General features: G+C 38.4%; 1 protein-coding gene and 1 long non-coding RNA gene across 2 annotated transcripts; both read left to right on the top strand.

Moving 5' to 3' along the window:
- The first annotated feature begins 1543 nt into the window (after nucleotides 1-1543).
- On the top strand, nucleotides 1544-18693 carry LOC132115170 (uncharacterized). Its single transcript, XR_009425429.1, has 4 exons — nucleotides 1544-1578; nucleotides 9611-9703; nucleotides 16691-16788; nucleotides 18550-18693. It is a non-coding gene; the product is annotated as an uncharacterized LOC132115170 (long non-coding RNA).
- A 3191-nt stretch (nucleotides 18694-21884) lies between these two features.
- Nucleotides 21885-23074, top strand: LOC132115168 (osteoclast stimulatory transmembrane protein-like). Its single transcript, XM_059523565.1, has 2 exons — nucleotides 21885-22189; nucleotides 22676-23074. Exons 1-2 carry the CDS (start codon nucleotides 22076-22078, stop codon nucleotides 23051-23053), a joined length of 492 nt encoding a protein of 163 aa, XP_059379548.1. The 5' UTR covers nucleotides 21885-22075; the 3' UTR covers nucleotides 23054-23074.

The raw sequence follows: 23074 nt of genomic DNA, 5'->3' as shown, positions 1-23074 counted from the left end.
CTCGTAACAATTCTAATATATTTAGAAATGTAATTATTCCTGTGATGACAATAGGGATACTGAATGTTCAGCACACATTAGTCTTCGAGTTAATCCCTGAGGGTTTAAAAGAAAATATGCTCACTATACCAGACGGTTATTGATATATTTCCAGGGAAGGACAACTTTTTGTAGGCTAATAAATAATTATATAGTCAATAATCTATGTGGCAACAGAGAAAAACAGTAATCAGTTATTTATTTTGTTAATTGTAACCCATCTGAGTTTGAAACATGCTACAGCCATTAAGTGGCATTAAACAGAGAATTGCTGAGCTGTACAAGAACAGATATGACAAAACAAATCTAAATCTTCTTTATGCAAAACTGCTGCAAACAGGAGCTGTGTCAGCCGAAGTAAGCATTTTTGTAAATTACAGGGTCAGACAGTTTATTTGTTCTTGTATTGCTGGTGGCAGGATGTAATGGGTGCATACCTTTTTACCATGTAAAGATTATAAGATTATATTAAAAAAAATTAATATTCTGGTACCTATTATCAGAATGACACGAAAGCCCCAGGAGCAGAGGTTAGGGTCAGTGTGTTTCCAGGGAACGAATATTAAATTAAGATTTATTCATGTTTCATTCAGTGATAAAAAACAAAAACAAAATGAAAGAGGTATGTGAAATTTGTCTAAACGTCTTCCTCTCTACAGGCTATTGGACAGCATCATGGCTTTATCATTAATAAAAACAACTCAAATAATGAAAACCTTAAGCAATCAAAATAATAATAATAATAATAATAATTCCTAGCAAACTGCAAGCAAAAGTTGCAGAAGAACAATAAATTACTAAATTCCAATTGCACTTAATGTGCTTCAAAAAAAATAAAATAAAAAAAAATACTTTTTTTTAAAGCTTTTTTTTTAAAAATCTGAAATTAATTGCATATTAAAGAGGTGTTTGTAATTAAAAAAGTAAACATTCCATTGCAGGTGATTCTCAGGTGAAGATGCATGTGCTTCATTTTGAAAAACAGATGCTGGCCACAGAAGACAGGTAAGTGAGAAGAATTCATGTGACTATCTTTGAACAAGCAAACAAGCAAAGATCAAACAGTGAATTTGAAGATTTAATATAAAGTTACCATTAAAAGTCAAACATCTTCTATAAAGTTCTTGCAGTAATTGCAGCAACAAATGTAATAATGTGTAATAATATTATTGATAATCTAGACCCAATTATTGGATTTTAAGTTTAGCATAGCTGAATTTTCTGATCCAAATGCAATGTGGAAAACCTTAAGAATGTTCTTGTGAATATGAATATGAGAACTTATTAGATCATCCTTTCATAGGCTTAAACAATAAAGTCTGAATTATTATTAAGAGATTCTGTCCCTCTGTAATCTCACAGACCGGACTGGACAGATAGATCAGAGCAAACGAATCTGGAAGAAGCCAGAAGAGAGGCTCACCAGATGAAGGTGTGGAAAGGATTTCTGATTTGTATACCTTATGGTGCAAGCAAAGGAGGAACTGCAACCCTCACTGGCACTGCCCCTAATTTGATCTTGGTGGGTCAGCTAAAGAGGTATACTATTTTTCCATGGTTGCCATGGTAAATTACCACAGTAATACTTTTGCATTCATTCTTTTATTTTTTATTCAACTACATTAATTTACTGGATACTTTTATCCAATGTAACATTCTTCTGAGCGATACAATGAAAGTAACTCATCTTAGGTATGCAATTACATGAAAAATGCTGCAATACAAGGTTCCAAATTGCACTGAAGAGTGCAGGCTAGACATGTTAGTACAGCACAGTGAAAGAAATGTAAACGAATAACAAGAAAAAGTACTTTAAGTGCCTATGGAAGAGATGTGGACATTTTGTGAAGACACAGTCATTAATGTTATGGCTATAATGAATATGCCATTTTCCACTTATGCTCAGCTCTAAAATATTTAATTGGCAAGATTGATAGTGCAATGTGTGTAGTATTAGTAAAAAAAAGTAAGTATTCAGTATTCATGAATGAATGGAAAAGTCATGGAAAATCATGTATTTTAAAAATATTGATCTATACAATACTATTATCAATTATTCATTTCAGTATCAATGCTGGATTCAATTCAATTCAAGTTTATTTGTATAGCGCTTTTGTTACGACTCAGGCCTCTGTGGCTCTCTCCGACAGCCACTGGAGGGCACCTTCACTGGAATACTGACATTCTCATGGACTACATTACCCAGCGGCCCCGTACCTCGACTAATCACCACCACACGTCCTGATTTTGCTGAGTTAGATGTGTTCCTAGGTCAACATATTTTGTTGACCCTGGAACAACATTTTACTCCAAAAATGTATTCTTGACCATATCCCTACACCTAAACCTAACCTTAACCATGAGTAATCCCTAAAATCAGAGGAAATGATAGATGAATGACACTGATGTACAAGCACCAAACAGTGATTTTAAGCATAAACTTCACAAAATCTATAAACTGGTTCTTCAAATCTGATTGGTTAATCACATGTCTCACTTAGTAAAATCAGGTTCTGCAATCATCACCAGGTGTTCCTCATTCCATGCCCTACTTAATCTGCAGCCAAACACTCACACAGTGCAAAGTCTTGTTTTGCGTGTCTGACATTTCTGAGTGTTTATCCCTGCCTGCCTTTGCGTGTATTACCTTGAACTGTTCTGTTCTTGAATCCTATCGATTCTCTGCCGCCTGCCTTACTGACCCTTTGCTCTGCCCACGACTTGTCTACTGTCTGCCGCCTGCCCCGATTCAAGCCTGGTAATCAACCCTGTCTTTGATTGTCTCTGATATCGCTGACGCTGTTGTCTGAACCCTGCCTGTTATCACTATGAGTTCTTAATAAACATTGCACATGGATCTGAATGTCCCTGACTCCTCGTTACAGCTTTTTACAATACAATCGTTGCAAAGCAACTTTACAGAAAATTAAGTTTCTACAATATTTAGTAGCTTATCGGTGGTGACTGTCAGTTTATGTGCATATGGCAGAAATGTACGGAAAAACAGATGATGAACACTATTAATAATAGCAATTATTATATGATGCAATCAAACTTTATAGCACAATTTGGTAGGTAGGTACATTTTGAAACCTTGGTGCTGTCATCTCCATTCTGCAGTCAGCTCCATCATCTGTCTAAAAAAATATCAAAGATGAGAGGCTGTATTCAGATCAGGCTTTAGTTCACACAATTAAATCGGTGCAATTAGTCCATTAGCTTTATTTGAACATTAACATGAATAACATTTCTTTTCTCATTACCACTGGATAGACTTCATTTGTCTTTGTGCTACTGAAAGATGTAGAACAAAGGTATATGCATGACTCATTTACTCTTGTATGTATTCTTGTAGTCTACATTCAAAAGTTCTCCCTCATTGTGTCATAACTTTTTTTTTTTTTTTCAAACTAAATATGTTTATTCAATTTGTTTTGGAGGGGGACTGACTATGCTGCCATCTGGGAAAATATTGAGCACAAATGGGTCTGAAAGTATAGCACCTGCTGTGTGAAAAGACTGTAGAGCATGTTTAGTGGATGTAATTTATTGCAGCTGTTGAGCTTGTTTGTTCACGACTTGCATGTAAATGATGCATTATAAGCCAAAAATGTGAGTCTTGAATCAGATTATACAAACAGCGAGAGATAAACACACAAGCAATTAACCTCATTATATAGTTTTCTTGCTTTAATTCATTAGTTGGATAAGCCAACACAATCTCATGGCAATGTTTACCTGTTTTAAGTTTTAGAGAATTGGTGGCTAATTCATATGAATTTGTATGATCCCATTCATGCCACTTTGTTATGTTTAGGAGTGCCAAGTTAAACATGAACCCTCCTGGAGACCTCAGACTGAACTGATTTTCCTTAAGTTTGGCTTACACAAATAATTCATAAATGTCATGAAGTGAGAGATCAAAGGTATGCTATGCACTGTTTTGCTGAAATCAAAACAGTGCAGTGTTGTGGTTCGACCTTTAACATTTTAGGGGTTGATTCCATGTGAAAAACCCCGAAGGTGAACAATACATCTCAAAAGGAAACTTACTCACTGAGATATTCATGCAGTGTACTGTATATTTGTTTTAGATTCTTGCATACTTTAGATGCAATTAAATTAAGCTTTGTGAATGTAATCTGAATGTTTTTCCACAATCAGGTTCGGAAACATTTCCCTCAGTATCTCTTTTAGAAACAGGATCCAATCATTTACCATAATTCATCACTGATGTTTAATTAGCTTAGAATGTCTTGTCTCATTATGACTAGACAAAAACAGAGGAAAAAAAACTGAGCTGGGGCCCTATCATTGTTGGCATCCGTCTGTCTCTGGAGACAATGGAATATGCGTCAAAGAGTCTCTTTGGTTAGTATGCAGCGCCTGCTGTGAATGTAGAGTCCAATTTTGGAGCGGCAGGCTCTATTGCAGTTGCTGCAGGTGTAATATGTGCCTGGGTCTGGATCTATCGGTGCTATATCTGCGGATACAACCCTCTGTCTGCGCTTTCTCCGCTCTTCCCACTCGTCCTCTTTTTTTCTTCTTCAACACTTTGATGCCTGCTTCGACAACCTGCCTCCATCTGCAGCGATCTGCAGCTGCTGCTTCCCAGACTGCTGGATTGATGTTGCCTGCCTTCAAGTCTCGTTAACAAATGTCTTTGTAGCGAAGAACAGGCCTTCCTGCTGGTCTGGAGCCTGTAGCAAGATTGCTGTAGAATAGATCTTTGGGTATACGACCATCCTGCATGCGACTGACATGGCCTAGCCAGCGCAGGCATTTCTGAGAGAGTAATGCAAACATGCTTGGTATTCCCGCCCTGGCCAGAATGTCCTTGTTTGGGACACGGTCTTGCCAAGTGATGCCCAGGATTTTCCTGAGGCAGCGCAGGTGGAATGAGTTGAGCTTGCATTCTTGCCGGGAGTACAGGGTCCATGCTTCACTACTGTATAATAGAGTACTGAGCACACAAGCTTGATACACCCTCATCTTGGTGTGGGTTGTCAGCATGGAATTATCCCAAGCTCTCTTTGCTAAGCGGGCCATAGCTGCTGTTGCCTTACCAATCCGAGTATTTAGCTCGGCATCCAGGGAGAGATTGCTGGACATGGTAGAGCCAAGGTAGGTAAAGTTATCTACCACTTCGAGGGTGTAGTCACCAATGGAGATATTCGGGATGCTGCTAACATCTTGGCCCATTATGCTGCTCTTTTTGAGACTGATGGTGAGGCCACAATCTCTGCAAGCATCCGCAAAACGGTTGATAAGTTGTTGTAGAGCTTCTTCGGAGTGTGCAGTCAAGGCAGTGTCATCTGCGTAAAGCATCTCCTGTATCAGAACCTTTCACACCTTGGTTTTTGCTCTGAGGTGTGCTGTGTTGAACAGGTTTTCATCGGTTCGAGTGTGCAGGTATATGCCTTCTTCTGATTTACTAAAGGCATGGGTCAGCAACAAGGAAAAGAAGATGCCGAAGAGTGCTGGAGCGAGTACGCAGCCCTGCTTCACTCCACCTCTGATAGGGAATGGGTCTGAGGAAGAGCCATCGTACTGAACAATGCCTTGCATATCATCATGAAAAGAGATGATAATCCTCAAAAGCTTGTGGGGGCATCCTATCCTTTGCAGTAGAGTGAAGAGGCCTTTAAGGCTGACCAGATCGATCGCCTTAGTCAAGTCGATAAAGGCGATGAACAATGGTCGCCCCTGCTAGCGAAATTTCTCTTGTAGCTGCCTCAGTGAGAAGATCATGTCAACTGTTGACCTCCCTGCTCTGAATCCACACTGAGCTTCAGGATATAAGCGCTTTGCTAGTGCCTGTAACCTGACTAGTACTACCCGGGCAAAGGCTTTCCCAACTATACTGATAAGTGACATTCCACGGTAGTTGTTACAGTCACTACGGCCTCCTTTGTTTTTATAGAGAGTGATGATGGTGGCGTCACGCATGTCCTGGGGCACTGTTCCTTCTTCCCAGCACTGCAACAAGAGCTCATGCAAATGGTGAAGAAGAATGGTCTTCTTCCCAGCCTTAATGACCTCTGGAGGAATACATCACTTCCTGGTGCTTTGTTGCAGGCTAGAGAATCGATGGCCTTACCAAGTTCTTCCATAGAAGGGGGAGCATCTAATTCATCCATGGCGGGCAGGGGGTTGGTGTTCTCGACTGCTAAGGTAGTGATGATGTTTTCTCTTGCATAGAGTTCCTGGTAATGTTCCACCCATCTCTCCATTTGTTTACCCCGAGCAATCCTTTTTCCATCATTTCTGGCTTTCCTGAGAGCTGTGAGCGTCCTCTCTGATGGCTCCCTTTTGTGGCTAATCAGAGCTGCTCTCTTAGCTGTGATGACTGGCTCAAGTTCAAGGATTCCTGCTTCAGACCAATCTGGGTTCTGCCTCTCTTTCTTAACGAAGGTGTCCATGGCAGAATTTAAGATAACGTCGCGGATATGATTCCATCTTCTGCGCTGCCCATTGGGCAATTTCTGAGGGCCTCTGTGATGGAGGCAGCGAATCGCTCACACAGAACAGGGATTGTCGTCCTTGCTGTATTGATGCGTGGGTTGCCTTTCTGCTTTGATCGGTGGATCCGCTTCGGTTGAAGGTGCACCTTGCTGCAAACCAGTGAATGATCGGTGTCACAATTAGCACTGTGATAGCAGCGTGTAATGAGAACACAGTTCAGTGAGTCTCTTCTGGTGATAATGAGGTCCAGCTGATGCCAGTGATGGGATCTTGGGTGTTGCCAGGATACTCTATGGTTGGGCTTGGTGGAGAAGAATGTGTTAGTTATGCAGAGATCGTGGTAGGAGCATAGCTCAAGCAGTCTCTGTCCGTTTTCATTCATTCTGCCAATGCCGAAATGACCAATACTGCGAGGCCAGGAGTCACAGTCATTTCCCACCCGGGCGTTGAAGTCCCCAAGCATTTACAGTTGTTCGTTGGGGGAAATTCCTTTAATGATGGTCACAAGTTCCTCGTAGAATTCTTCCTTGGCCTCGGCTGGGGAGCTGAGTGTAGGAGCATAGACACTCAGGATGTTCACTAGGCCTGTGGAGGTTGAGAGGCGAAGGGAGAGGATACGGGCTGTACCCTGTTGCTGGCGGTTCGACTGACGATAGCAGAGAGTTTCTGACTGCAAACCCAACACCATGCAGTCTTGGTTCGTCTGGTTCCTTTCCCTGCCAGAAAAAAGTATACTCCTGTTCCCTGATGCTGCCATTTGAGGGGAGTCTGGTCTCCTGTAGTGCAGCGATGTCAATGTCCAGCCTCAAGAGCTCACAATTGATGATTGCTGTTTTTCTGAAGTCATCAACCTGATCAAGGTCTATGGAAAAGCCAGGGCACATAGTCCTGACATTCCAGCTTGCTAGTCGCAAGATCGGTGGTTTATGCTATTTTATTTCTTTGCCTGGGGCGAGGTTTTCAGTCTGCTTGTCGGTCTGTTCCCTTAGCTCCAAGCACCCAATGAAGCAGGCAGACTGTGGCGGGTCAGCACCTTACTGGCTGGGTAGGATTTCAATAATCCCTCCCACCGTCGGAGACAACCCGTAGCGTCTGAGCATATGCCAATTTACTCTGGACTTATCACTCGTAACTGCTGCCTCCCGTGTTGGTTTTTTATCACTGTGAGCAGCGATACTGGAGTGGCCTCTCCAGGACGAATAGCCTGGGCACGGTGTATGGAGATCCTGGGCTGCCCATTCTTCAGAATCCCCATCTCGGCCTCGCTAGTGGGGTCCAAAGGAGTGAGAAGCACGACATTTGGCACCTGGCTTGGCTGCAGGAGTTGCCGGAAAGGTGACAGATAGTCATTCTTACCGCCTAAGGGGCTCCACTCTGGATTTCTGTCGGGTTTACTCCTTAGCCTTTACTCCTCCCGGAGATATCCACAAGGCAGTGGAGCCATTGTCTGATGGCTGTAAAACTATTTAACCCATAGCTGGGGGTCTGTTGTGAACCGCTCTTAGTCTGACCCATCACCCAGGACCTGTTTGCCATGGGAGACCCTACCAGGGGCATATAGCCCCAGGCATCATATATATATATATATGCCTACATGTCATAATGGATAGTCATCGCATGTATCAGAATTAAGCTATCTATTTGCTCGCACACGAGCGCCAACCGTTTTTCCGCCGTTAAAATAGCGAAAGTGGATTTGGACACGCCCTGAGTGCACCTGCGCCGTGCACTTTACACTTTGCGTTTAGATTGTTAAAATAGGGCCTCTGAAGTTACACAAAGTATGTTTTACAGCTGATATGATCACCAATAAGATTTTTCATTTTGGCCTTTAATTGAAAAAATTTATTTGAATGATATACTGTATATATATTATTGCAATTTAAAATAATAATTAATCTGGTTCTGTAAGAAAAGGTCAATCAAGATAGCATTTAATAGATACAAAGCAGCAGAAACTCAATTATTACTCAGTTTCTGTGAATTTAATTAAAACGCTTATGTTTTCATGTCCTCTGCACAGCCTTATGTCAAAGTAGGGATAATAAGGTTAAAAGTGAAGCTAAATTATTTATATATATATATATATATATATATATATATATATATATAAAGTTCTGCATAAAGTTAACCCTAATGCATTAGTATTTTTTCAGTAACTATTTCTGTAGGTAAAATTGATATGCCAGTAGTTGACAACAAGTTAACACTTTATGAGTGAGTCAATGAATCATTTATTTAAATTATTAGTTGGAATTCAATTTAATTAGTTTTTTATTCAATAACTGAATTCAATGAAATTAGTTTTTTATATTTATTAACGAAACACATGCAGATTTCTCAGGTCCTTGCAATTCTGCTGTGGGGTTTTATAACTTTTTTCACAATTTACATTGAACGATGTTTATACCATTTTTTTTTGAAGCAGCTGCATGCCATATAATGTTATATGAAAATAAACAAGCTGAATACACTCTTGAAAAAGACTCTCGAAAACACTCTTGAAATAGTATTAAGCTTCAAATGTCAACAATACATTGGATTGGTTTCTTCTTAAAAAAAAGAAAAAGAAACAATATGGATGGTATAATCCTATAGCAAAACTAAACAAACAAACAAAAAAACCCTTAAGATAACCTGAAGAAAGAAAAAACACATCATAGGAATGCAGAATAACATAAGTGGACTTTGAACGATTGATTGCCCCTTTGAATGATTACGTAATTGTGGCATCCTTAATTCTAATCGTGAATAGAAATTTGATTAATTGTGCAGCCCTACCATAGCCCACATATATGATCATCCTCATGGATTTCTCATTCTAAATATTTAAAAGGCAGCTATATATCTGTGGATATTAAAACCCAGTTCCAGTATTTAGTTACTATTAGCTTATATTATTCCTTTTTATACTCACTAATGCACTTTTTAAATTATTTAATCATGTTTATTTACTTTATTCAAATTTATTTAGTTAGTTTAATCTTATTTTTATTGTCTATTTATTATAGTTTTTACCCTTTTACAACTTTTTTTTTCTTAAACTCCAGTTTGAAAACCCCTGAACTATATTATATCTCACAAATGTGTGTTTGTTTTTTCTCAGGCTTTGTATTAGCAAACATCATGAACGAGAAGCCACAGAAGCAAAAGAAACAGCTGTTATTGATGGAGACTACAAGAAACTGGGCCCAATAAAGTAAGTCGTGGAGCATTTCAACATTTCAAAAAACCCTCCGTTTCTTTCTTTCCAACAATAATTGAGTTAAAATATAATCAGGAGAAATAGAATAAGGAGTTATTGCTTTCTTCTTCATTCTTTTTGCCGTTCTTCTGTTCACACGAGATCCAAAGTTTGTAACTGGATGATCGATTTTCTTCACCAAGGGGTAAGCCACACAGTGAAAGGCATGCAATGAAAAATGATGGAGATATTTTGAGTGACACATTTTCACATGAAGATTCATTTCAGATGAATGCAAGATCAAAACTGTCATATTCTGACTGCATGTGAGCATCTCGTTATATCTTCAGATTTTTAGAATAGCAGTTTTCAGATTATAGAGTGTTGATTCATGAAAGACCTTTATCAATACAGTTTATCTCTAAAGATAAACTTTAGGGACTAAAAACAAACAACTTCATAAAAAATGTGTGACGAGTGGGGCGGGGCCGAGGGATGTGGGAACACGAGTGAGGCCGGTGGAGTGATTGGGAAATCCGCGACACCTGCGACCCACCACCGGTCTCGAGTCCCACAGAGGAGATGGAAGGATATAAAACTGGAGCGACAACAGTGAAGGACGAGAGAGGACCAGGCCTGGGCGTTATTTTAGGTTTAGGTTTTATTTTGTGCGCATCAGTCGTCCGTGAGGGGCTGGAGCGCTGTTTTGTGTTTATTTTGTTATTAAAGCTTAATTTTGATTGTCCACCGGTTCCCGCCTCCTTCTTCCCGATGATTAGGAATTTTTAACGCATTACAGTGGTGCCGAAGCCCAGGAGAAGGAGGGACGCGCTGCTGAAGATCCCTCGCCGCTGTGGTGAATCCGCGGTGCCATGGAGCAGGCGAGGAGGATGCCGCCATGGACGCTCGAGGCGGTGGGCTGGAGTGAGTTGCCGGGGACGGGCGAGCTCGCTGCCGGCCGCCCACTATATGGAGGGGCGGCTGCCGTCCGTGAGGGAGCGGAGGAGTCGGCGCCGTGCGCCAGAGAGCCTGAGCCTGCTGCCGTCCGCCTGAACGGGGAGGAGCAGGGAACGGGGGACTCCTGCTGGCTGCCCAAAACCGGAGGAGCCGTCGCCGTCCACCGGGCGGCGGAGGAGTGTCGTGCTGTCCGCCGAGGGCCGTCCAGTGCCACCGCCAGGCACCGCGGAGGAGATCACCCAGTTGGTGGAGGGCCGAGCAGCAGTGCGTCGGGGAACTGGAATTTTTTTTTTTCCTCTCTCCCCTCTCTCGTCTCTGTCGCTCCTCCTTCCATCTCCTTTTCTCTCGCCTCGTCTGTCCTACCCCCAGGTTCCCGCAGGTCCCTGTGAGCGGTCTATCCGGAGGGAGGGAGGGGGGGGGGAGCGCAGTCTCGAGGGTACCCCCCGGCCTGCGAGGGGCGATGGGGGTATGTGACGAGTGGGGCGGGGCCGAGGCATGTGGGAACACGAGTGAGGCCGGTGGAGTGATTGGGAAATCAGCGACACCTGCGACCCACCACCGGTCTCGAGTCCCACAGAGGAGATGGAAGGATATAAAACTGGAGCGACAACAGTGAAGGACGAGAGAGGACCAGGCCTGGGCGTTATTTTAGGTTTTGGTTTTATTTTGTGCGCATCAGTCGTCCGTGAGGGGCTGGTGTGCTGTTTTGTGTTTATTTTGTTATTAAAGCTTCATTTTGATTGTCCACCGGTTCCCGCCTCCTTCTTCCCGATGATTAGGAAGTTTTAACGCATTACAAAATGTTTAACAACATTATTCATGTAAATAATAATCGGTATCATTTGTCTTCTCTCACAGCAATGAAGACGATGTTTGAATGCTGGTTTTCATAATTTATTTAAAATCTAATATAATTCAGACCAACACAATGGATATATATTTATACATTCACGTAAAGGTCAAATGCATTTTATATGTGCTACAACAAAACTCTGTCATCAGGATTTGATTTATTCTTCAAGATGAAAAATTTATAGAATTAGTTAGGAGTTACTTTAATATGTTTTTGAAAAATTTTATTCAAAAATACATATTTACTAAGAACAAATTAATGTCAAATTTATATACAGTACAGTACTGTGCAAAAGTCTTAGGCCACTAGTATTTTCACCAACAAAAATGGTTTTAAGCCAGTTATTTCTATATTTTGCTGTAGTGTGTCAGTAGGAAATATCAGTTTACATTTCCAAACATGATTTTTGCCATTATTTGTAATAATCCAGTGATATTTTTGCTTGCACAAGTAATCTGACAGCAGCCAGTGCTCCACACAGAGATCTGATCTCACCATCATCAGTCTTTCTGGAATAAGATGAAGAAGCAGAACAAACTGAGACAGTATAAATCGAGAAGAACTGTGTCAATGTCTCCAAGAGACTTTAGTCTGTACATATGTAAATAAGTGTATCCAGAAATAAGGCTTCCTCCTCTCCCTTTTTTATTTTTATTTTTTTGTGATCCATTACACTAATGCACTTATTCAGAGAGGTTCAAAAATATGGACTATTTGATCTGCATCCTCCACAGAGCTGGCCTTTCTCTATCTGCAAGATGACCTTTCTCTATCTGCAGGATTGCAGTTCAACTCGAGTCACACCAAGACAAACCCACTTGGACACAGAGAACCGAATAATGTGTGCAGTGGGTGGGCTCAAAAGGTGATTCACCACCTCTAGATGAGAGGAATATGATTGAAAGCACGCCGTTTCTGAACATGAGATGATGAATCAGTTAGCAGGGTTATGGCAATTACATTGACTCAGTGGTTCATATTAATGTGCTGAGATCAGGACTACTGAAAATCAGGATTACTTCTTGCATTAATAACTTGTCTGCACAATAGTTTTGACATTTTCATTCACACAGCACATCTTATCTGCAGCTGCATATTATTTAATGGCAAAGTGTGAGTAAGTGAGTTTTCTACAGGGTTTCCCCACCTCCTTAAAAAGTCTTAGTGTGGTGCTACAGTGTTTACTGTCATTATTTCTGCCACTTCAAAAGCGCCTCCTGCTGGCAGAGCTGTTGTTTTTGATTGGACCAATGTGAAAATCAACACGTTTTTACGGTGCTGGACTCTGCTTCGTCCACGGTAAAAGCCGATCCAGTGATTCCACAGTGCAAAGTTGATGTATTTCCTCCGACCAGCACAGATCAGCTCCAGGCATGATGAAGCGGATATTGTCCTCTTTTGGAAGGCCAAACAAAGTAGTTTCTTTTTCACAGTGAGAATGAGAATAAAAGGTACACCTTCTTTCTTTGCGTACACATCTGGGCGGCATTATGCAAATCTTCCCACATAGTAACGTAGAGATGTGGGGCGTGTTAGAACTAGACATTTTTTTGGGGGGTGAACGAGTCTTAACTTTGAAAAAGAATATCTTTTGGATTTGAGACTTTGCAACTTTAAAGATCTTCTTTATGCACCAAGAGCTTGTAACGCTCCAAAGCGAAAGGAAAATTTTAAATCGCAGCATATGACCCCTTTAATTAATAGTTGATTCACAATAGGTTTTTTCATTAATAATTGATAGCTTTTCCATACAAAAAGATGCCTTTTTTTCCTTTTCCTTCTTTTACTATAGAAGTAAACGTGTAGTAACCTTGTTTTTTTTTTTTTTTTTTAGCAAATTGACTACCATTTGTATAACCACACTTTTATTAAAAAAATACCATGGTTAAAATATGGTTAGTGTCAGTGGTGGAAATGGCCAAAATTCCCTGGGGGAACTCTAAATTGGGGTTACTGTCACGGTGTCTGGTCTGTGTTTCCCTGGGTGTCCACTAGTGGTCTCACTTCCCCATAGGCACCTTACTGCAGGCACTACATTTCCCACAAAGCATTGTCCCTTCATCACGGTAATTGCACACCTGTTAATTGCACTCAGGTGTTTTCACTTTCATAGTCATTATCCTGTCTATTTAAACTGGTCTGTTTTCTGTCTGTGTCATGGAGTCCTTATTTTCCGTCACCTGGTTTCCTCGTGTTCCTTCTAAGTTTTGAGTTTCCTGTTTTGTTTGTTTCTGGACTGATTTTTGGTTATGACCCCCTGTTTGTTTTGATCCTGATTTTTGGATTACCCAATAAACACACACTGCTCTTGGATCTCTCGTCTCCTGTGTCCCAATCGTTACAGTTACTTCTAGACGGCTTTTCAGAATTAATTATAAAAACCTTTATAATCTATAACATTATACTTATTTTATGTTTCCTCTAAACCATATGTTTTTTTTTTAGGTATCAAGATCAAGGGAACCTAATGTAATTTTATTTTTAACTTTTCTTTTTTATTATTATAACAAATGTAATTAGTACAATAAGACACAGTCAGGAAGCATAAGTTACCAATCAAATTAAATATCTATCTATCTGCACTACAGAGTTGGCACAGAAGAACACAGATTAACATCTTGGAAGGGAGAGGTGGTTAGTCTTAATGGGTCGTGTTTCAGTCACTATTTCATATTCATCCCGTTATCCGACAACAGAAACCGTCAAATATATAAAGGAAAACAGTTTTTATAATTTAGCTGCATCAAAATACAGTATGTGGCACAGAGAGGCAAACAAATGTAATAATTAATAATGAATGTAAATTTTGGATGTTCAGAAGTGAGCTGCCCTGTCTTGCAAAAATGCAAACAGGTTTGTGTAAGTAAATTGCTCAGTACAAAGACAAAGAAGTAATAGGAACCTAGTATTTCTGTTAATTCTGTTATTTCTGTCTAATAGACATGAACAAGTTCTTTGGAAAAACATCTATGACCTATGAAACATGTCTACTCTTCATGCTCTGTTAACAATGGTTTCACTAATAATAAACATATATTACATAAAGCATCCATATGTGTCCATGTCAAGTCAAGTCTGCTTTATTGTCAATTCTTCCACATGTACAGTACATAATTGAAACTGTGTTACTCTCAGTCCCTTGGTGCATACAGATAACACTAACAGTAGAACATTAAATTGAGATAATAAAATAATTGTCCATGCCCATGTTGATTAGATTAAAATCGTGAAGGCCTGGTTTCACAAATGGGGTTATGCTTAAGCCAGGACTAGGCCTTAGTTAAATTAAGATATTTAAGCAACTTTTACAAAAATGCCTTAGAGGAAAATTTTACAGGTGTGCATCTTGACACAGAACAATGACACTGACATATTTTAAGATGTGTCAGAGCAAGATATTTTCAGCTGAGACCGCTCAAACATGTATTTTAGTCTGGGACTAGCTTAAGCCTTGTCTGTGAAACCATGGGGAAAAGTATTAATTTAAGGTACGTTTAGAACAAATAAAAATGTGTGATTAAATTGCGATTATTCACAAGTTAACTCATTACAATCATGGAATAAATCTTATAATAATATATTTTAATTGATTGACAGCCCTATAAGTGAAAATGACTAAAATAAAATTACGCTGGTAACTCATCAGTGGACTTTCCTCATCAATATAGGCTATATTTTTTCACACTTTTGTCACTCATTCAAGTTTTTATATGAATGAACCTCTGAAGGGAACTGATTGTCTTCAGAAAAGTTTCGATCGCATTTTCATTTTACCTGTAACGTGGAGTCAGAGATGTTCAGATTCATATGCAGTAGTTTATTATTGAGAATGGTCAAACAGGCAAAGATCAGAAAACAGCGTAAGGTATGTCAGGGGATATCCAAAATCAGAACCAGAAACAAGCAGAGGTCAGACAGAAGAGAATCACAGTTGGTGAAATGCCAGGCAGAACTAAAAAAAGACTTTGCAATCATTAAGAGTCCAAACACAGTATATATAGGGGAGTGGTAATGGGGAACACCTGGTGGTGATTAGCCCTAAGCACGGGATTCTGGAAAATGGAGTAGGAAATGAGTCCTGAGTGGAGTGCCCTCTACTGGAGTTCATGGGCACTCCAGCTGACGATGGTGACATTACCTGATAAAGTATCATTTATTAGCTGAGCTGCTTTGTTTACAGCCGTTATATACTATATATCTCTGATTTTCCAAAAGCACCTCCTAGTTGCAGAGAATGAATTTGCATTTTCAATAATCCAGTCTGCAGTTTTTGTTCAGACCAATGCGAAAATTCACCCACATAAATCTGTTTTAAATAATACAATAATTTATACTTCCAAATCATCCCATTCCTTAAAAAAATGGTTTAATTGTGAGGTTTATCATTTTATAATTTATATATATGTATATATATTTTTTTGTTAAAACTTGTATCTCAATGGTAAATCAATTGTTATTTTGTGGTCTACAACATCAAATAATAAAAGTGTCTGCTAAATGAATAAATGTAAATGAAAGAATCCCATTATAACGTACATAAAAAATGTAGAAACATCGAACACAACAATATGGCACCATTGTGCAGCAGCAAGCATCCCAACAAAAAAGGAACCTCAAGGTTGATCTAGTTAAATGTGTGCAAATGTATAGGGCGCCATTCCTATATTTGCCTGTGGCCCCCAATTCACTAAATCCCCACCTGTTTGCTGGTCTTAAAAAGTCTTAGATTTGAGCTTTAAAATCCTCCAGAAACCCTGTTTCTGTTTTAAAGCACTTTTCTATTTTAAAGCAATGTCTTTTTACAGTCGACAAGGAATGTTTGGGGATAATTTCCATTATGTTTGTCCGTTAGTAATTTTCTGTGAAAAAAATTGTTTTGATTGCTGTCTTTCCAAAAATGTTTCACAAATTCATCTTTCTTTCAGACTGCTAATTCTCACACATTCTCTGGCCCCTACAATATTTCGATTGTCCTACCAGTGGAAGACAGTGGAAGTTTTCATTAAACCTTTTTTTAAAACCTTAAGTGACCTCACTTAATTAAAAAATTAAACAAATTCACAAATTAAGTAACAACAGTAAACTCATTAAAAGCATCTGATAACTAGTCAACCAAATAACAACCAGCTTCCATCAATTCATGGCTGTGTCCAAAATTCTCACTACATGTTTCTGTGTTTATCTCCTTTCAGCTACGTCTCTGACGCAGTAACTGGAGTCATCATCATCTCCATCCTCTTTTTCTTTCCAACCCAGCATCCTTCTCTCCACTGGTGGTTCGATTAAAGAGGTCAGTGGGTGGTTTATTGATTTTCTGCTTGTGGTCTTACAACAGCTGAGAGCTATGGAATTATACATTTTAATTTGAACAAACTTCACAATCAATCAATATGATTAATTTTTTTATAAAATAAATTATGGCCCTAAGACATAATACAGTAGGCTTGTATAAGGCTTGAATTTGGTAAAATAGGACACTTTTTTTGTGTTGTGATTTTATTTATTTTTAATTTTTTGGCAGGATAAATCTTGTTACTGCATTCGGTTTACCACAGTAACTTCCAAGCAACAGTTTTTTCATGCAGTCAAAGAGGTTTCAGGAGCATGTCTGAGTGCGGTTAATGTGGAATAAGACGAGGAATGCTAATGATTCAGATTAACGCATCTAAGAGAGATCCAGCAAAGAACTGTGTGCAGAGGGATTATAATAATCTCAAACAAATCACATATCACTATTTCATTTACACTGTGTACATACATACTGTATCTTTGGTCTTTAATTCAGAAAAAAAATCTGTTTTTTATTAATCTACTCTGCAGAGAAGGTCTCTCGGATTAAAAATATTTAGTGATTAGAGGTTTGGTTGAAAAGTGGTTGTAAAATTTCTAGTTGGCTTATTAGAAGTTCTGTAAAATAATAAAGTGATATGTAATAATAAATGTTCTTTATTGGCATCCAAATAGATCCATTAAGAACCTTTAACATCCTGTGCACAAAAGTTTTATGGTGGAAAAAGGTTCTTCAGATTGTTAAAATGTTCTTCACACTAAGAAAAAAAAGTGTTTTTTTTAAGACTTGTTTACTAAAAGGTTATTTGGGGAAGATAATTCTTCTATGGTATAGAGAAAAGCAGAAGATAGTTTTCCTTGGAAATTGAACCCATGACATTGATGTTGTTTAGGCTAGATGAGCAACAGAAAAAAAAAATGTAGCCATATTATTGTCATTAGATTTGCTGAGATGTCTTCTACATGGCTTTGTGTTCATTTGTAATGTTGTATTTTTGGCTCAGTGCATTAATGTTTGGCAAATATAGATTTTTGTGCAGAACTTCAGAGGTTGATTCATCATAGTAATAGTAATGAAGTGAATATTGAACCAATTTTGTGAAACCACGTTGGCTTCAGTGTTAGGCCTGTATTGTGAATTATTTTTTCATATTTATTAGAATTCTTTTAAAGGTGCACATTAAGTTATTAATTCTAGGCCACATGTAAAACCTGTGCTGTCTAACTCACTGGCAGTATTTTAAATTGAGAGCTGTGAAGTAGCAGCATCAAACATTCTGGTGTCCACATTTACCATTTTTAGGAGCAATCAAATGAAGTAAAGATCTACATTTCATATCTTCTCAGTTGAATTTTATTCTCAGCCTGTTCCAAATCAATTTTCTTTTCTTGAGCAGTTCAAAAGATGTAATCAAATTCAGATGTCAAAAACACAGCATTTCCTGTAGCTGTTTTGTGCAACAACATAAACCTTGAGTGAGCTGTAGGATGAAACCGCCTTGAACTCACTGTAATGTTATATATATATTTATTATGTTTGTGTATTTGTACAGGATCATTCAGATTAATTGTCAATCAATATGGGTCTTTTTTTGTTTGTTTTTAATTAGCAACCCTTGACCCTCCAATATATATATTTAAAGGATGTAAACAGAATGTCTGTTTACATCCTTAAATCTTTCTTTCACATAAGATTTGCCCTTGATATGTTCAGTCAGCTTGAGGTCATAATTAATTTTCATTTCTATCTTTATCTCTCCAGACTCAAATACATCATATGTGCCCCTGTTGTCATGGAGAAAAGCTCAGGAGTGTGTGCCGTGGAATATGACTTTACTGCTGGGTGGTGGATTTGCAATGGCCAAAGGCTGTGAGGTACCTCATTATCTGCTTTTTACTTTTTGGACTGAAAATACAAGCTGGAACTTGACATTACATGGCTGAAAGTTCAAATTGTAATTAGTACCTAAAAGGGCCTAATTCAGTCAATCTGTTGATAATGCACTGAAAATCAGTAGGGTTAGCAGTAAGGATAGGAAAGCACCTGCAGCCTCTCGCCCAAGTCCCTCCTGCTGTCGCAGTTATCCCCATCACAGCCTTCATCGCCTGATTCACTGAATTGACCAGTGACACAGCCACCATCATCATCTTCCTCCCTGTCATGGCTGAACTGGTATGGACAAAACATATATACACAGTATAAAAGCATAAGAAGTCTTTTAAGCTTACCACGACTGCATTTATTTGATTAAAAGAAAGAGTAGGTGTGTTTTCATGACTCACTGCTGTGTGTGTTTGTGTATGCATTTAGATGGGTTAAATTCAGAACACAAATTCAGAGTATGGGACACCATACTTGACTAAATGTCTTGTCACTTTCACTAATATAACTATAATTAAAAAGTGTTTTCTATTTTAATATTTATTTTTCGGACTATAAGTAGCACCTAAGTTGTAAGTTGCATCAGTCCGAAAACACTTCATGATGAGGGAAAAACATATATAAGTCGCACTGGACTATAAGTCGCATTTATTTAGAACCAAGAACCAAGAGAAAACATTACAGTCTACAGACACGAGAGGGCGCTCTATGTCTTCAGTGGTAGACTACAGGAGCACTGAACAGCATAGAGCGCCCTCTGGCAGCTGGAGACGGTAATGTTTTCTCTTGGTTCATTTCTCTTGGTTCATGTCAAATTAATTTTGATAAATAAGTCGCACCTGACTATAAGTCGCAGGACCAGCCAAACTATGAAAAAAAGTGCGACTTATAGTCCGGAAAATACGGTAATTCAAAGAAGTGACATGTATTTTTTATATTTTTTAAATTAAGATTGTATATTTAAAATTGTTATAATTCATCTCAAGCAAAATGAAAACAGCTTGATGTGATTGTTTCCATACATTTTTTAGTGTGACATAAATGTCCCAATATTAAGCATATATGATTCTATAATTATGATCATAGTCATATTATCCACCAAACACTTTATTTTCAGGCCATCCGTATGAAAGTCAACCCACTGAACTTCATGATCCCAGCAACAACTGGTTGCTCTTACGCTTTCATGCTTCTTGTGTCCACACCTCCAAACTCAATCGCCTTTGCCTCCGGACACCTGATGGTCAAAGATATGGTGAGAAAACAACTACAAAAACACATTACATCCGAGCACACAGTTGTTTTCGGTTGCTGAATAAGACGTGTATAACGTTCCCGGGTGAAAACAGGGTTTGTGATGAACATCCTGAGAATTCTTTGTGTGTCTCTGGCCATGAACACATGGGGTCTTCATATGTTCAATCTGCACATATACCCTGATTGGGCGAGACCTTTAAATGCTTCCTCAGCAACTGTGGCTTTGTATACTATAGCGACTATGAATATGACAGGACAGAAAACAACCACAGAAACCAATAGGGACTCAAATTCGGTCCAGATTCTGTAAATACTGTAGATATAAGACTAAAAAGAAATGGAAAAATAGCTTAACTGATAAATTCCCAATGTGGATGGATCCTGACTATCATGACCTCACTTTATACTCAGCACTGCCCTCTTGTGCCTAGATGCCACTTCACCCATTCGGGGCAGTAAATTTAAAAATGTTTAAAAAATATGTTTATATATGTAGATTTAAACTGGTAGGAAGCATGTTAATTTCAAGATGTTACATTTTTTATGGAACTCTTAACATTGTTAATAAAGTATCATCTGCATCTGTGTTTTTTTTTTTTTAGATTGTAAATTTGTTGCGTTGACATTTGTATTAATGTTGTAAATTAGTTGGATTTATGCAATGTATGTTATAATTATTAATTATGTAACATTTCTGTTGTTGCTCATTATGTATAAATCCCAATTAAAGCTTTTATTCAGCAAGATTATCTTGAGTTATTGGTGATCCTCTAAACAGACAGTTACAGATTTAATACTCAAATCCATATTAATTAATCCATATAAAGACAATTATGTCCACTGTCATAACAGAACAGGAGAAAATACAGTGTGGGATTGATGGAAATGATAACGTGAAAGCTCAGAAGACTGTACTTGTTTTAAGAAAACCACTTGAAACAACAAGCACAGTATTTACAGACTTACCTCTTAAACATTTTTTTTTATCATTTATCTTCCATGAAAAGAGCAGTGTTGTTTTTTTCTGCCATGCCACATGGTGTTATGTAAGTGAGCATGTTAGAGGCTGTGCAGTGTGACCGGTGTTTGGGATTCATGTGAATTTGAGCAACCGAATGAGTCAGTATGAATGTGTGTTCAGCACCCAGCTCAGTGTCATAGGACTGAATATGTATAAATATGTGTGTCTTCTGTGACAAGCTCAATATGAAGCTGTTCTGCTATGATGATGACCGACCTTTCAACGTTGAGATATGACCTTATTTAAGCCTCCAACAGCCTCTTTTAACCAACAATAATGATGCCTTTAAGAAACTACCATCTCTCTATTTTTTCCTTCAGGTATGTCTGTATTTCTGCAGTTATAAAAGATTTATGGTTCCCAATAGAGACAATTAGCACCATAAATGAGCAAGAAGTAGACCAAGTGGAAGTAGGCTATGTATTAGATTAGTGGTAACACTTTATTTTACAGTGTTTGTGTTCTCATGTACATACTGAGATATATTATTGCACTACATTTAATAATTACGTAGTTGTTGATTTTGCTGTTGCTGATACTATAGCACTTCATTGCAATGCCATGTAACAAAACATGTTTGAAAATTTAATAATCAAATGTTTCATAAAGAAACTTGCTATTTAATTGTTGATACTCTAGATGTACATCTTCAACAGAATTTCCACCCAGAAAAGTGTCACATCCTCATCCTCAAAATCTGTGGGATTTTCTTTAGTGGAAAACTAAATATATTTTCTAGAATGTCAAAGCAATACTGCCATTAAGTGAAATTAGATGGGGACCAGCGGCAAGCTTTAAAAAAATGTGTCCATATGACTTTGTTAGTGGTTATTATATGACTTTGTTTGATTTTGTTTGAGGGTCATACAGTCACCATTCACTTTTAATGGAAAAAGCAGACTAGAAATTTGTATTATAGCAAATACTTTTTTTCGGTCTTATCTGACGTCTGTAAGATTTGATAACACATATATCACAGGTGGGCTCAGGAGGAAAGGAGCTGAGCAAGGGATTGTGGTTGAAGCAAAGGATGTGAAAAATGGAGTAAACTCCACCAGTTTCAGAATAACTCAAAAATAACTTTTCAAATGTTTGGCTCCAGCAGTGGTGATCACTCTGTATCTGCTAATGACAATCTTTTTAATAGTTCTGGACCACTTCTTGTATTACTTGGTGAAATTATGTGGTCCTTGGATTTCAAACATGCCATCCACCAACATCGGCATCAACGTCAACTTCAAGGTAATCCACTTCCCAAGTTTCTCCTTTCAGATATTCTGATGAAATGTAACTCCAAGAAATTAGTCTCTGACCTAATGCTATTGTTCCTCATTTGTAATTCGCTTTATAAATATATATCTGCTAATGTAGAATAAAGCATTGTTTTAAGATGTATACTTATGTACAAATGTGTAAGTAAACAAAAAGTCAAAGTAAACCGGAAGTCAAAGTCAAACAGACTTAATTGACTTCCATATTATAATTTTTCTTTCCATATGGAAGTCAGTGGCCACCGTCAACTGTTTGGTTACCAACATTCTTCAAAATATCATCTTTTGTGTTCAACAGAAGAAAGTAATGCAAACAGGTTTGGAACAAATGTAAATGTTTATTTCAAGTTAAAGCAGACGTTTCCAAAAATGAAAACACATAGTTAATGTTCACATCTGTGAAAAATAATAACAATTCTTATTCTTCTCTTCCGCTTTATCTTTCTAATCATCTCAGGTTGGAGCAGAAGTGGGCATCTGTCAGATCTTTAGCTTAGACTCTCAGGTAGAATTGTTGAACTTCAACAGAACTTACACAGCCCGAATACACTCTGATCCAAACGTGTGTGAGGCCCAATCCAGTAAACTGAACCCAGGTGTAGTGACAGCGCTGCTGTTCCTCTATCTGTTCAGCTACGCCCTGCTGCCGCTGGAGGTCTATGCACGACGCCTTCGAAGGAAAGTAGCAGCTTCTTTCTTCCAGGCTCAGGAGGGGAGAAGGGTTGAGTTCCTTATCGAGAAAATTCAAACTAAACAAAAAGAAAGACAGAATGAAGTTTTCTTCATAACCAAGCATCAAGATAAAGAAGTCTTTGGGATAATAGATCAGCTATAATACACTTAATACAAGGTTGTA

Source organism: Carassius carassius, chromosome 34, assembly GCF_963082965.1.
Source record: "Carassius carassius chromosome 34, fCarCar2.1, whole genome shotgun sequence".
NCBI lineage: Eukaryota > Metazoa > Chordata > Actinopteri > Cypriniformes > Cyprinidae > Carassius > Carassius carassius.
This window is presented reverse-complemented; position numbering and strand designations above follow the sequence as displayed.

What these genes read in the sequence shown, in the direction of transcription:
- LOC132115168 (XM_059523565.1), top strand. Translation starts at nt 22,076, where the DNA reads ATGACAATCTTTTTAATAGTTCTGGACCACTTCTTGTATTACTTGGTG. An exon ending in GCATCAACGTCAACTTCAAG is followed by an intron (nt 22,190 to 22,675) that starts GTAATCCACTTC and finishes TAATCATCTCAG; the next exon opens with GTTGGAGCAGAAGTGGGCAT.